Below are 14,291 nucleotides of genomic sequence, written 5' to 3'. Positions count from 1 at the left end.
AGTTACCGTTACTACATAATGCGTTATTTTTTATGTACATGTATTTCCAAAAACAATTTGAAATGTGGACTCATCAGACCACAGAACATTTTTTCACTTTGCATCAGTCCATCTTAGATGATCTCGGGCCCAGAGAAGCCGGCGGCGTTTCTGGATGTTGTTGATAAATGGCTTTTGCTTTGCATCGTTGTAGATTCCTAACGTAGCCTTAGCCTGACGCTCCTCTACTTTCTCCTGCTCCGCTTCTTGAGGCAACAACAAAACAAAACCCCAGGCGTTCCTCTTCGTTTGTTTGGTTTACTTGTCCATCCATCCATTTTCTACCGCTTATTCCGTTTCGGGGTCGCGGGGGGCGCTGGCGCCTATCTCAGCTACAATCGGGCGGAAGGCGGGGTACACCCTGGACAAGTCGCTACTTCATCGCAGGGCCAACACAGATAGACAGACAACATTCACACTCACAGTCACACACCAATCAACCTATCCCCAGGTGCATGTCTTTGGAGGTGGGAGGAAGCCGGAGTACCCGGAGGGAACCCACGCATTCACGGGGAGAACATGCAAACTCCACACAGAAAGATCCCGAGCCTGGATTTGAACCCAGGACTGCAGGACCTTTGTATTGTGAGGCAGACGCACTAACCCCTCTGCCACTGTGAAGCCTGGTTTACTTGTGTACTTAATAATTCAAAATATAAAACAATCACCATGTGGGAACAAATGAATGACAAAATAAAGAGAGTTTGTTGCAGTACGAGTTAGAAAAAGTAAGAGTAAGAAAAAGTATGAGTGAGGTCAAAAAACTGTGTGGCTCGATTCCACCGCACCTGACTGCCATTACCCAAAACACCGTGAGTCCAAAAAACACCTTACCACACAGATCCTTCCGCCATATATACAATTAAAACAGTTAAGTCATCAAATTATTTTGACAAATGTATTAATTGCAAATAAAGTGAGCTTTATATGATTACTCTATATAAATGTTCTTATCATGCAAATAAAGTAAATAGTTCCCTTTTGATTGAGTAAAAATAATGCACCTTCCATAAAATTTAAATTACCTTAAACAGTATTTAGGCTCCTACAATAGTAGAGCTTTAACTTGCACTTACAGATGTAGCGACAAACGATATTTAGTGACAGTGGTTTTCTGAAGTGTTCCTGAGCCCGTGTGGTGATATCCTTTAGAGATTGATGTCGGTTTTTGATACATTGCCGTCTGAGGGATGGAAGGTCACGGTCATTCAATGTTGGTTTCCGGCCATGCCGCTTACGTGGAGTGATTTCTCCAGATTCTCTGAACCTTTTGATGATATTATGGAGCGTAGATGTTGAAATCCCTAAATTTCTTGCAATTGCACTTTGAGAAACATTGTTCTTAAACTGTTTGACTATTTGCTCACGCAGTTGTGGACAAAGGGGTGTACCTCGCCCCATCCTTTCTTGTGAAAGAATGAGCATTTCATGGAAGCTGCTTTTATACCCAATCATGGCACCCACCTGTTCCCAAATTGGCCTGCACACCTGTGGGATGTTCCATGTAAGTGTTTGATGAGCATTCCTCAACTTTATCAGTATTTATTGCCACCTTTCCCAACTTCTTTGTCACGTGTTGCTGGCATCAAATTCTAAAGTTACTGATTTGCAAAAAATATATATTTATCAGTTTGAACATCAAATATGTTGTCTTTGTAGCATATTCAACTGAATATGGGTTGAAAAGGATTTGCAAATCATTGTATTCTGTTTATATTTACATCAAACACAATTTCCCAACTCATATGGAAACGGGGTTTGTAGTAGCGGCTAGAAACTGAGAAGATCTGAGTGTGTTTTGCTGGAGAGCTGCAGTGTCGTAATTCTGAATCTTTCTGTGTCACAAGAGGTGTGCTCTGTGTGTGTGTGTGTGTGTGTGTGTGTGTGTGTGTGTGTGTGTGTGTGTGTGTGTGTGTGTGTGTGTGTGTGTGTGTGTGTGTGTTTACTAACAAGACATCATAGCGGAGCCAAAGTCAAGTTTCTTAACATGGAGATATTCTCACAAATTTTCTTTTGCCGAGCAAAAAGAAAAGAACATTTTAGTTGAATGTAAGTTGTCTTGGATCAAAGATCCTATCGACTGCCCAAAACAACAATTCAAATCTGCTGAAACAGCTACAAAACCAACATGCTTCGACAAAACTAGTAAAGAGAGATACGCTTCACGTCCAACACCACCTCAGTAAGAGCGGCTCGATTTTAACGGGGTGACTGCTAGCCAGGACAACATTGATAGAGCCAGAGTCACCCGCTTTCAGGCAGCTAATTGGCATGATAGCTGGCGTCAAATAGCAAATGGCACGGAAACGTCTCGTCTCGATTACTGTAACGTATTATTTTCGGGTCTCCCCATGTCTAGCATTAAAAGATTACAGTTGGTACAAAATGCGGCTGCTAGACTTTTGACAAGAACAAGAAAGTTTGACCATATTACGCCTGTACTGTATATACCTTTATATACATATATACATACATATATACCTATACTGTATATACCTTTATATACATATATACATACATATATACCTATACTCTACATACCTTTATATACATATATACATACATATATACCTATACTGGCTCACCTGCACTGGCTTCCTGTGCACTTAAGATGTGACTTTAAGGTTTTACTACTTACGTATAAAATACTACACGGTCTAGCTCCATCCTATCTTGCCGATTGTATTGTACCATATGTCCCGGCAAGAAATCTGCCTTCAAAAGACTCCGGCTTATTAGTGATTCCTAGAGCCCAAAAAAAGTCTGCGGGCTATAGAGCGTTTTCCGTTCGGGCTCCAGTACTCTGGAATGCCCTCCCGTTAACAGTTCGAGATGCTACCTCAGTAGAAGCATTTAAATCTCACCTTAAAACTCATCCGTATACTCTAGCCTTTAAATAGACCTCCTTTTTAGACCCGTTGATCTGCCGCTTCTTTTCTTTCTCCTATGTCCCCCCCTCCCCTGTGGAGGGTGTCCGGTCCGATGACCATGGATGAAGTACTGGCTGTCCAGAGTCGAGACCCAGGATGGACCGCTCGTCGGGACCCAGGATGGACCGCTCGCCTGTGTATCGGTTGGGGACATCTCTACACTGCTGATCCGCCTCCGCTTGGGATGGTTTCCTATGGACGGGACTCTCGCTGCTGTCTTGGATCCGCTTGAACTGAACTCTCGCGGCTGTGTTGTAGCCACTATGGATTGAACTTTCACAGTATCATGTTAGACCCGCTCGACATCCATTGCTTTCGGTCCCCTAGAGGGGGGGGTGGGGGGGGGGGGGGTTGCCCACATCTGAGGTCCTCTCCAAGGTTTCTCATAGTCAGCATTGTCACTGGCGTCCCACTGGATGTGAATTCTCCCTGCCCACTGTGTGTGAGTTTTCCTTGCCCTTTTGTGGGTTCTTCCGAGGATGTTGTAGTCGTAATGATTTGTGCAGTCCTTTGAGACATTTGTGATTTGGGGCTATATAAATAAACATTGATTGATTGATTGATGAAACATTTTCCATGTACCACAGTGGACAGTGAGTACATAAACATGTACACTCTGCTCATCATTCATCACTGAAGGTACACACACTGTCAATTCTCTTATATACTATTGCATTCTAGACTTCTAGAGCATGGGTGTCAAACTCCGGCCCGCGGGCCAGATTGGCCCTTGAGGCAATATCAGATTAACATTAGAGCTGGCCCGCTGCTGTAACACCGCATTCACCGCTAATACTCTTACTTGCCAACCCTCCCGATTTTCCCGGCAGACTCCCGAAGTTCAGTACCCCTCCCGGGACAACAATATTTGGGGTGGGCTTTAAAGGCACTGCCTTTGGCGTTCTCTAAAACCTGCCTCCACGTCCGCTTTTCCTCCATACAAACAGCGTGCCGGCCCAGTCACATAATATATGCGGCTTATTCACACACACAAGTGAATGCAAGGCATACTTGGTCAACCGCCATACAGGTCACACTGAGGGTGGCCGTATAAACAACTTTAACACTGTTACAAATATGCGCCACACTGTGAACCCAAACCAAACAAGAATGACACATTTTGGGAAAACAACCGCACCGTAACACAACATAAACACGACAGAACAAATACCCGGGACACTACAATATACACCCCCCGCTATCAAACCCCGTCCACCTCAACCCCACCACCGAAAAAGAGGCATTCAATTTTTATTTAAAAATTTATTTGATATGCCATTGATATTTTTTTACTATTATTATTATTTGAAACTCGATTTTGCATTTCACTATAAAGTTACATAAGCCTTGCTTGTTCAATATTCAATACAAAACTTGTTTGGGTCCCTATTAAAAGGTTAATTTGTTCAACCTCGGCCCGCGGATTTTTGTTCGGTTTTAAATTTTGGCCCACTCTGTATTTGAGTTTGACACCCCTGTTCTAGAGTGTTTGATTATCACATCACTCTGAATAAAGAGAGATGCTAGTGGGCCAGGCCAATCTTTCCTATTCTCTAAACCAAAACTGGGAAAATGTGTAGTGTTCTGGGCTTCAGTACAGTGTTGATCTCCTGAAGACATGATTTTATTTCACAATTCCTTAAGAGAGAAAAATGCCTGGTTAGACGTGTGTATAGCAGTATGTGTGCTTTATATCGTGACATGACATGCAATCATGTCATGTGTGTCTTCCGGGGCGGCATAACCCTCAAGTGGGTTGCAGGTTCAATTCCCGCTTGTGCCATCCTAGTTACTGCCGTTGTGTCCTTGGGCAAGACACTTTACCCACCTGCTCCCAGTGCCACCCACACTGGTTTAAATGTAACTTAGATATTGGGTTTCACTATGTAAAGCGCATTGAGTCACTTGAGAAAAGCGCCAAATAAAATATTATTCACTTCACAATTCACTTCCTTGGGTGAATCCAGGGTTACAGCAATGTTATTATGCAGTTTGTTCCTTATGTACGTTTGTTCTACAGGGGTGTCCAAACTTTTTCCAGAGAGAGCCTCACACAGAAAAATTTAAGCAGGCGGGGGCCATTTTGATATTTTTCATTATTCAAACCATAACAAAATATGTGGATTTTTTTTGTTTTTGTTTACCTTTGGGCCTCCCAGGTACCATAAAAGGTTCAGTTATTAAAATGTTAAAAGCAAGTTTGTCAGGCTTGGACTTGGTCTTCAATCAATCAATCAATGTTTACTTATCCATCCATCCATCCATCCATCCATCATCTTCCGCTTATCCGAGGTCGGGTCGCGGGGGCAACAGCCTAAGCAGGGAAACCCAGACTTCCCTCTCCCCAGCCACTTCGTCTAGCTCTTCCCGGGGGATCCCGAGGCGTTCCCAGGCCAGCCGGGAGACATAGTCTTCCCAACGTGTCCTGGGTCTTCCCCGTGGCCTCCTACCGGTTGGACGTGCCCTAAACACCTCCCTAGGGAGGCGTTCGGGTGGCATCCTGACCAGATGCCCGAACCACCTCATCTGGCTCCTCTCGATGTGAAGGAGCAGCGGCTTTACTTTGAGTTCCTCCCGGATGGCAGAGCTTCTCACCCTATCTCTAAGGGAGAGCCCCGCCACACGGCGGAGGAAACTCATTTCGGCTGCTTGTACCCGTGATCTTATCCTTTCGGTCATGACCCAAAGCTCATGACCATAGGTGAGGATGGGAACGTAGATCGACCGGTAAATTGAGAGCTTTGCCTTCCGGCTCAGCTCCTTCTTCACCACAACGGACCGGTACAGCGTCTGCATTACTGAAGACGCCGCACCGATCCGCCTGTCGATCTCACGATCCACTCTTCCCTCACTCGTGAACAAGACTCCTAGGTACTTGAACTCCTCCACTTGGGGCAGGGTCTCCTCCCCAACCCGGAGATGGCACCCCACCCTTTTCCGGGCGAGAACCATGGACTCGGACTTGGAGGTGCTGATTCTCATTCCGGTCGCTTCACACTCGGCTGCGAACCGATCCAGCGAGAGCTGAAGATCCCGGTCAGATGAAGCCATCAGGACCACATCATCTGCAAAAAGCAGAGACCTAATCCTGCGGTTACCAAACCGGAACCCCTCAACGCCTTGACTGCGCCTAGAAATTCTGTCCATAAAAGTTATGAACAGAATCGGTGACAAAGGACAGCCTTGGCGGAGTCCAACCCTCACTGGAAATGTGTTCGACTTACTGCCGGCAATGCGGACCAAGCTCTGGCACTGATCGTACAGGGAACGGACCGCCACAAAAAGACAGTCCGATACCCCATACTCTCTGAGCACTCCCCACAGGACTTCCCGAGGGACACGGTCGAATGCCTTCTCCAAGTCCACAAAGCACATGTAGACTGGTTGGGCAAACTCCCATGCACCCTCAAGAACCCTGCCGAGAGTATAGAGCTGGTCCACAGTTCCACGACCAGGACGAAAACCACATGTTTACTTATATAGCCCTAAATCACTAGTGTCTCAAAGGGCTGCACAAACCACTACGACATCCTCGGTAGGCCCACATAAGGGCAAGGAAAACTCACACCCGGTGGGACGTCGGTGACAATGATGACTATGAGAACCTTGGAGAGGAGGAAAGCAATGGATGTCGAGCGGGTCCAACATGATACTGTGAAAGTTCAATCCATAATGGATGCAACACAGTCGCAAGAGTCCAGTCCAAAGCGGATCCAACACAGCAGCGAGAGTCCCGTTCACAGGAAACCATCCCAAGCGGAGGCGGATCAGCAGCGCAGAGATGTCCCCAACCGATACACAGGCGAGCAGTACATGGCCACCGGATCGGACCAGACCCCCTCCACAAGGGAGAGTGGGACATAGGAGAAAAAGAAAAGAAACTGCAGATCAACTGGTCTAAAAAGGGGGTCTATTTAAAGGCTAGGGTATACAAATGAGTTTTAAGGTGAGACTTAAATGCTTCTACTGAGGTGGCATCTCGAACTTTTACCGGGAGGGCATTCCAGAGTATTGGAGCCCGAAATGAAAAAGCTCTATAGCCCGCAGACTTTTTTTGGGCTTTGGGAATCACTAATAAGCCGGAGTCCTTTGAACGCAGATTTCTTGCCGGGACATATGGTACAATACAATCGGCAAGATAGGATGGAGCTAGACCGTGTAGTATTTTATACGTAAGTAGTAAAACCTTAAAGTCACATCTTAAGTGCACAGGAAGCCAGTGCAGGTGAGCCAGTATAGGTATATATGTATGTATATATGTATATAAAGGTATATACAGTATAGGTATATATGTATGTATATATGTATATAAAGGTATATACAGTACAGGCGTAATGTGATCAAACTTTCTTGTTCTTGTCAAAAGTCTAGCAGCCGCATTTTGTACCAACTGTAATCTTTTAATGCTAGACATGGGGAGACCCCAAAATAATACGTTACAGTAGTCGAGGCGAGACGTAACAAATGCATGGATAATGATCTCAGCGTCATTAGTGGACAGAATGGAGCGAATTTTAGCGATATTACGGAGCTGAAAGAAGGCCGTTTTAGTAACGCTTTTAATGTGTGCCTCAAAGGAGAGAGTTGGGTCAAAGATAATACCCAGCTTCTTTACCGAGTCGCCTTGTTTAATTGTTTGGTTGTCAAATGTTAGAGTTGTATTATTAAATACAGGTCGGTGTCTAGCAGGACCGATAATCAGCATTTCCGTTTTTTTGGCGTTGAGTTGCAAAAAGTTAGCGGACATCCATTCTTTAATTTCATTAAGACACGCCTCCAGCTGACTACAGTCCGGCGTGTTGGTCAGCTTTAGGTGCATGTAGAGTTGGGTGTCATCAGCATACAGTCCGGCCTGTTGGTCAGCTTTAGGGGCATGTAGAGCTGGGTGTCATCAGCATAACAGTGAAAGCTAACACCGTATTTGCGAATGATGTCACCTAGCTTGGGTTGTTTTCCCGAGGTGCAAAGCGAATGGAGTGGAAACGGCGAGAAGGAAGGTACATCTTTATTTGAACACTAAAACTAAAAACAGGAACCAACAAAAAGCGCGCACAATGGCGGTACAAAAAAAACTGGGCTATGAAACAAAAGACTAGCACAAAGGCTATAAACTACAAACATGAAACAAAAACACTTGCCGCAGTGGCATAAATAACAAAAACTTACGTGGACAAAATGGACAGCATTGCAAGGCATGAGGCAGATAATCGAGGGCGTAAATGAGGTGATGTTGCCAGACTGACTAACTGGTAACTGTGGCTTAAATAATGAACATGATAAGTGTAAACAGGTGTGAGACAAGACAGGTGAACTGATTGGTTGTCATGGTAACAAAACAGGGAGTGAAAAAAAAAGGAACTTAAGAGTCCAAAGTACCTGGTATTCCCAGGCAGTCTCCCATCCAAGTACTAACCAGGCCAGACACTTCTTAGCTTTGAGAACAGATAAGATTGGGGATGCTCAGGGTAATATGGCCGTATAAAACTCATGATCAGACATGACAGAAAACTAAATCAGTTGGCATGGTAAGACAAACAAGGAAATGCAAAACAAAACTAAATGTCCAACCGCACTAGTTCAAAAAGTTGCATTAAGTGAAAGAAGTGATTTATTTATTATTAGTTAGTTTAGGGCTTGCCCTCCTGGGGGTTCTTCAGACCACCAAGCATCGACATGAGAGCCTGTTTCAGGGTTACTATATTTTTTTATTTTTCAATAAGTCTCTCAGTTGCTTTCCAGCAATTGTCTTTTTCTCTTTCGTTCTCGCTCGTACTATGGCTCCAGCTCCAACCCTGTCTTTCCTCCTGGCTGCTGCTTATAACAGAGCGACAGGTGATTAGATAACAAGGCCCAAGTGGGCCATCTACGCACCTGTCACTAATTTCGAGGCCGGTCCTGGCACACCCTGCTTCGCTGCAGGCCCGCAGGCCACGCCCCTTCCACAGTTAGCTTCAGAATAACAATTTTATTACAAAGAATAAGAGACCTATTATACTCTAGAAATGTTGGTCTTACTTCAAAATGCACGCGTTTAGTTATGTTCAGTGTTGAAAAAAATATTATATGGCTCTAATGGAAATACATTTTAAAATATTTGGATTTTTAGATCTCTCAGCCAAAAAGGTTCCCGACCCCTGAATTAGAGCCTAAAAAAGATTAATAATGTAGGACACCATTGATTGTAATTCAGTATTATTTTTGAGTAATCACAGTGTAAAGATAATTAAAATCCCATTATATATATTTTGGATCTAAAAGGTGCCCATCTCATAAAGTGATACATTTTTATTTTTTTAACTTTCAACACTTAAGTTACGAGATCAACTTCAGACATATCTGTCGATTTTACGTTTGAACTATTATTTTGTTTGTTTTATGCTCTTTTGTCAAAGAAAATGTTGATGTTTTTATATGGCAACCACACAATCAATATATGCACTATTTTCCACATCAAACATTTTTAAGTGAAATATTTGAAACATTTGGAGCCTTAAATAGGTCAATAATTCACTATAACATTTGATTTTAATTTTTTTTAATTTTTTAAAATAAATATAGACAAAAGAAAATAAACAGCCTGCATGGCAGCTTTGTGTCAACATTGCAACTTTTTCTAGTTCGATTTCACCTCATTCCACTTTTTTTTAATGTTTTTTTAAAATGTTTGCAATAGCATTTCTTTTTATTTATTTTTTTTAACTTTCAACACTTAAGTTACGAGATCAACTTCAGACATATCTGTCGATTTTACGTTTGAACTATTATTTTGTTTGTTTTATGCTCTTTTGTCAAAGAAAATGTTGATGTTTTTATATGGCAACCACACAATATATGCACTATTTTCCACATAAAAAAAAATTAAGAGAAATACTCGAAATAATTGGAGCCTTGAATAGGTCAATAATTCACTATAACATTTAATTATTATTATTATTTTTTAAAAAATAAATATAGACAAAAGAAAATAAACAGCCTGCATGGCAGCTTTGTGTCAACATTGCAACTTTTTCTCATTAGATTTCACCTCATTCCACTTTTTTTTAATGTTTTTTTTTTAATGTTTGCAATAGTATTTATTTTTATTTTATTTTTTTAACTTTCAACACTTAAGTTACAAGATCAACTTCTGACATAGCTGTCGATTTTACGTTTGAACTATTATTGTTTGTTTTATGCTCTTTTGTCAAAGAAAATGTTGATGTTTTTCTATGGCAACCACACAATATATGCACTATTTTCCACATAAAAAAATTTAACTGAAATATTTGAAATAATTGGAGCCTTGAATAGGTCAATAATTCACTATAACATTTAATTATTATTATTTTGTTCTTTTTAATAAATATAGACAAAAGAAAATAAACAGCCTGCATGGCAGCTTTGTGTCAACATTGCAACTTTTTCTAGTTTGATTTCACCTCATTCCACTTTTTTTTAATGTTTTTTTTTAAATGTTTGCAATAGCATTTATTTTTATTTTATTTTTTTAACTTTCAACATGTAAGTTACGAGATCAACTTCTGACATAGCTGTCGATTTTATGTTTGAACTATTATTTTGTTTGTTTTATGGTCTTTTGTCAAAGAAAATGTTGATGTTTTTCAATGGCAACCACACAATATATGCACTATTTTCCACATAAAACATTTTTAAGTGAAATATTTGAAATATTTGGAGCCTTGAATAGGTCAATAATTCACTATAACATTGAATTTTTTTTTTTTTTTTAAATAAATATAGACAAAAGAAAATAAACAGCCTGCATGGCAGCTTTGTGTCAACATTGCAACTTTTTCAAGTTCGATTTCACCTCATTCCACTTTTTTTTTTATGTTTTTTTAAAATGTTTGCAATAGCATTTCTAGAATGTGTGGCGGGCCAGTAAACAATTAGCTGTGGGCCTCAAATGGCCCCCCGGGCCGCACTTTGGACACCCCTGGCTAACAGGAACAATTCACAGTCGCATTGTGTGTGTTGTGCTGCAATTTGCCACAAACATGCAGTTTCACCATATTATGAAGTTAAGTAGAGGGCCACAGAAAATTGGGATGCGAGTTTGAGATCATAAGATCTTTCTGCATGGATCTTCTATATTCGGGCGTGCGTCATTTTGTATCGGTGAAGTGTCAACAATTGGCTTCAAGAAACATCAAAGTCAGCTGTGGAGAGGCGCAGCCGGCAAACGAGCAGCGGGGCAAGATGGCGGCAAGGAGGCGGAGAATGCGGTGGAGCGGAGAGGCGGGGCGTGCCGGGAGCGACGCCGCAATCTGATTCAGGTGCGTGTATCGCGCACCGGCACATGACTGACTTATCTCCTCTCACTGTATAAAAGGGGAGAAGGAGGAGAGATCAGGGCAGAAGGAGTTGGAGAGTCCGCAGAAGCAAAGAGAAGAGCGCCAAAGAGCACACGAGAGACGAAGACGCGGTCGGCTGAAAAGCGACCGAGGAGCTTGTCTTTCGGTCTGGTCGCTTTTCAGCTCCTTCTCCGCTGCTCGCTCCTCGGTCACTCTTGCTCTTGTCTTTACTTCTGCTCCTTGGTCGCTGCTATGGACTCTCCAACTCCTTTTGCCCCGATCTTTCCTCCTTCTCCCCTTTTATACAGTAAGAGGAGATAAGTCAATTGTGTGCCGGTGCGCGATCCACGCTCCTGAGTCAGATTGTGGCGTTGCTCCCGCCGCATTCGCCGCCTCCTTGCCGCCATCTTGGGCAGGGCTCCAGCGTGCCCTGCCCCGCTGCTTGTTCGCCGGCTACGCCTCTCCACATCAGCATTCTTAAATCACAAGCAGCCTGCAGAAAAGTCCCACAGATTCTCTTTGCTCACCTGTCTCCTCAATTTCATATTTCTCGATCAAAGTGTCCGCCGTGCCCTCGTCGGCAGTCACCTCCAACTGCTCCTTGTGCAGGAACCTGAGCAGGGAGCCGGCTGGTAAGACCGCCTGGCCCAAGGCATAACTTTGAAAGAGGTTCTGGATTTCTCCTCTCCTGGTGGAGGGCGCCTTGCTTTTCCTCATCTTGATCTGCAAACCACCATATTTTTTAAATTTAAACATTAAGCATCCTTATCCTAATCTAAAGTTTAGTAGATCTTTGAGTGAAATCAAATCTTTTAGATGACATCATTGTTATTAATCGTTAATCCATTTTCTCTACCAATGAACTGGACTGTCCATCCATCCATTTCCTACCGCCTGTCCCTTTTGGGTGCTGGAGCGTATCTCAGCTGCATTCGGGCGGAAGGCGGGGTACACCCTGGACAAGTCGTTGCCTCATCATAGGGCTGAACTGGACTGGTCACCAGCCAATCACAGGACACGGAACACAAGCATTCACACTCAAATTCACACTCAAATTCACACTTTTTGACAATTTAGACCAGGGGTCACCAACACGGTGCCCGCGGGCACCAGGTCGCCCGTAAAGACCAGATGAGTCGCCCGCTGGCCTGTTCTAAAAATAGCTCAAATAGCAGCACTTACCAGTGAGCTGCCTCTATTTTTTAAATTCTATTTATTTACTAGCAAGCTGGTCTCGCTTTGCTCGACATTTTTAATTTTATAAGAGACAAAACTCAAATAGAATTTAAAAAATCTAAGAAAATATTTCAAACACTTGGTCTGGACTTGTTTAAATAATTTTTTTTTTTTACTTTGCTTCTTATAACTTTCTGAAAGACAATTTTAGAGAAAAAATACAACTTTAAAAAATGGTTTTAGGATTTTTAAACACATATACCTTTTTACCTTTTAAATTCCTTCCTCTTCTTTCCTGACTATTTAAATCAATGTTCAAGTAAATTTATTTTTTTGTTGTAAAGACGAATAAATACATTTTAATTTAATTCTTCATTTTAGCTTCTGTTTTTTCGACGAAGAAAATTTGTGAAATATTTCTTCAAACTTATTATGATTAATATTCAAAAAAATTATTTTAGCAAATCTAGAAAATCTGTAGAATCAAATTTAAATCTTATTTCAAAGTCTTTTGAATTTATTTTAAAATTTTGATTCTGGAAAATCTAGAAGAAATAATGATTTGTCTTTGTTAGAAATATAGCTTGGTCCAATTTGTTATATATTCTAACAAAGTGCAGATTGGATTTTAACCTATTTAAAACATGTCATCAAAAATATATATTTATTGTGAGAAATCATTAAGATGATCAGTCTTTCCACAAAGATAAATATCATTAATTATTAATAATAACATAGAGTTAAAAGTAAATTGAGCAAATTGGCTATTTCTGGCAGTTTATTTAAGTGTGTATCAAACTGGTAGCCCTTGGCATTAATCAATACCCAAGAAGTAGCTCTTGGGTTCAAAAAGGTAAGACCTTTTGTTCTTTAATTCCTTTTATTCCTGTGTCTATTTATTATTATTATTATAATTAATCATATTCAGTACTATACCGCCTCTAAAAAGTACCGGTCTTGTAACTACTTGGTATCGGATCGATACCTAAATGTGTGGTATCATCCAAAACTAATGTAAAGTATCAAACAACAGAAGAATAAGTGATTATTACATTTTAACAGAAGTGTAAATAGAACATGTTGAAAGGGAAAGTAAGCAGATATTAACAGTAAATGAACAAGTAGATTAATAATTCCATTTTCTACCACTTGTCCTTTAATGATGCATATGTCAGCAGACTAATTAGGAGCCTTTGTTTGTTTACTTACTACTAAAAGACAAGTTTCCTAGTATCTTCACTATTTTATTTAAGGACAAACTTGCCATAAGCAACATATGTTTAATGTACCTTGAGATTTTTTTTGTTGAAATAAAGCCAATAATGCAATTTTTTGTGGTCCCGCTTTATTTAGAAAAGTATCAAAAAGTACCGAAAAGTATCAAAATACATTTTGTTTACGGATACCGGTACCAAAATATTGGTATTGGGACAACACTACTCCTTAGTATCACGTTAACTTTGGGCAGCATAGCTCGTTTGGTAGAGTGGCCGTGCCAGCAACTTGAGGGTTGCAGGTTCGATTCCCGCTTGTGCCATCCTAGTCACTGCCGTTGTGTCCTTGGGCAAGACACTTTACCCACCTGCTCCCAGTGCCACCCACACTGGTTTAAATGGAACTTAGATATTGGGTGTCACTATGTAAAGCGCTTTGAGTCACTTGAGAAAAGCGCTATATAAATATAATTCACTTCACTTCACACCCCAATTATCAAAAATTGCAAACAAAAAACATTTTTGATTGCATCAAAATGTTGTCAATCAACCAATATCCATCCATAATAATAATAATGATGGAATAGATTTATATTGCGCTTTTCTATTATTAGATACTCAAAGCGCTCACAGAGAAG

At 41.3% G+C, this 14,291-nt stretch overlaps 1 protein-coding gene across 1 annotated transcript in view; it reads right to left on the bottom strand.

Annotated features, from left to right (window-relative positions):
- Positions 1-11,980, bottom strand: part of LOC133563535 (1-phosphatidylinositol 4,5-bisphosphate phosphodiesterase zeta-1-like) — a 59,115-nt gene extending 47,135 nt beyond the window's left edge. The window contains exon 1 of the mRNA XM_061917705.1: positions 11,791-11,980. Within this exon, the coding sequence (XP_061773689.1) occupies positions 11,791-11,980 (190 nt within the window). The remainder of the gene's footprint in view (positions 1-11,790) is intronic.
- Between the last annotated feature and the right edge of the window lie 2,311 nt (positions 11,981-14,291).

Source organism: Nerophis ophidion, linkage group LG12, assembly GCF_033978795.1.
Source record: "Nerophis ophidion isolate RoL-2023_Sa linkage group LG12, RoL_Noph_v1.0, whole genome shotgun sequence".
In the NCBI taxonomy this organism is placed as follows: Eukaryota; Metazoa; Chordata; class Actinopteri; order Syngnathiformes; family Syngnathidae; genus Nerophis; species Nerophis ophidion.
The sequence above is the reverse complement of the archived record's forward strand: the minus strand, read 5'-3'. Positions and strand labels throughout refer to the sequence as shown.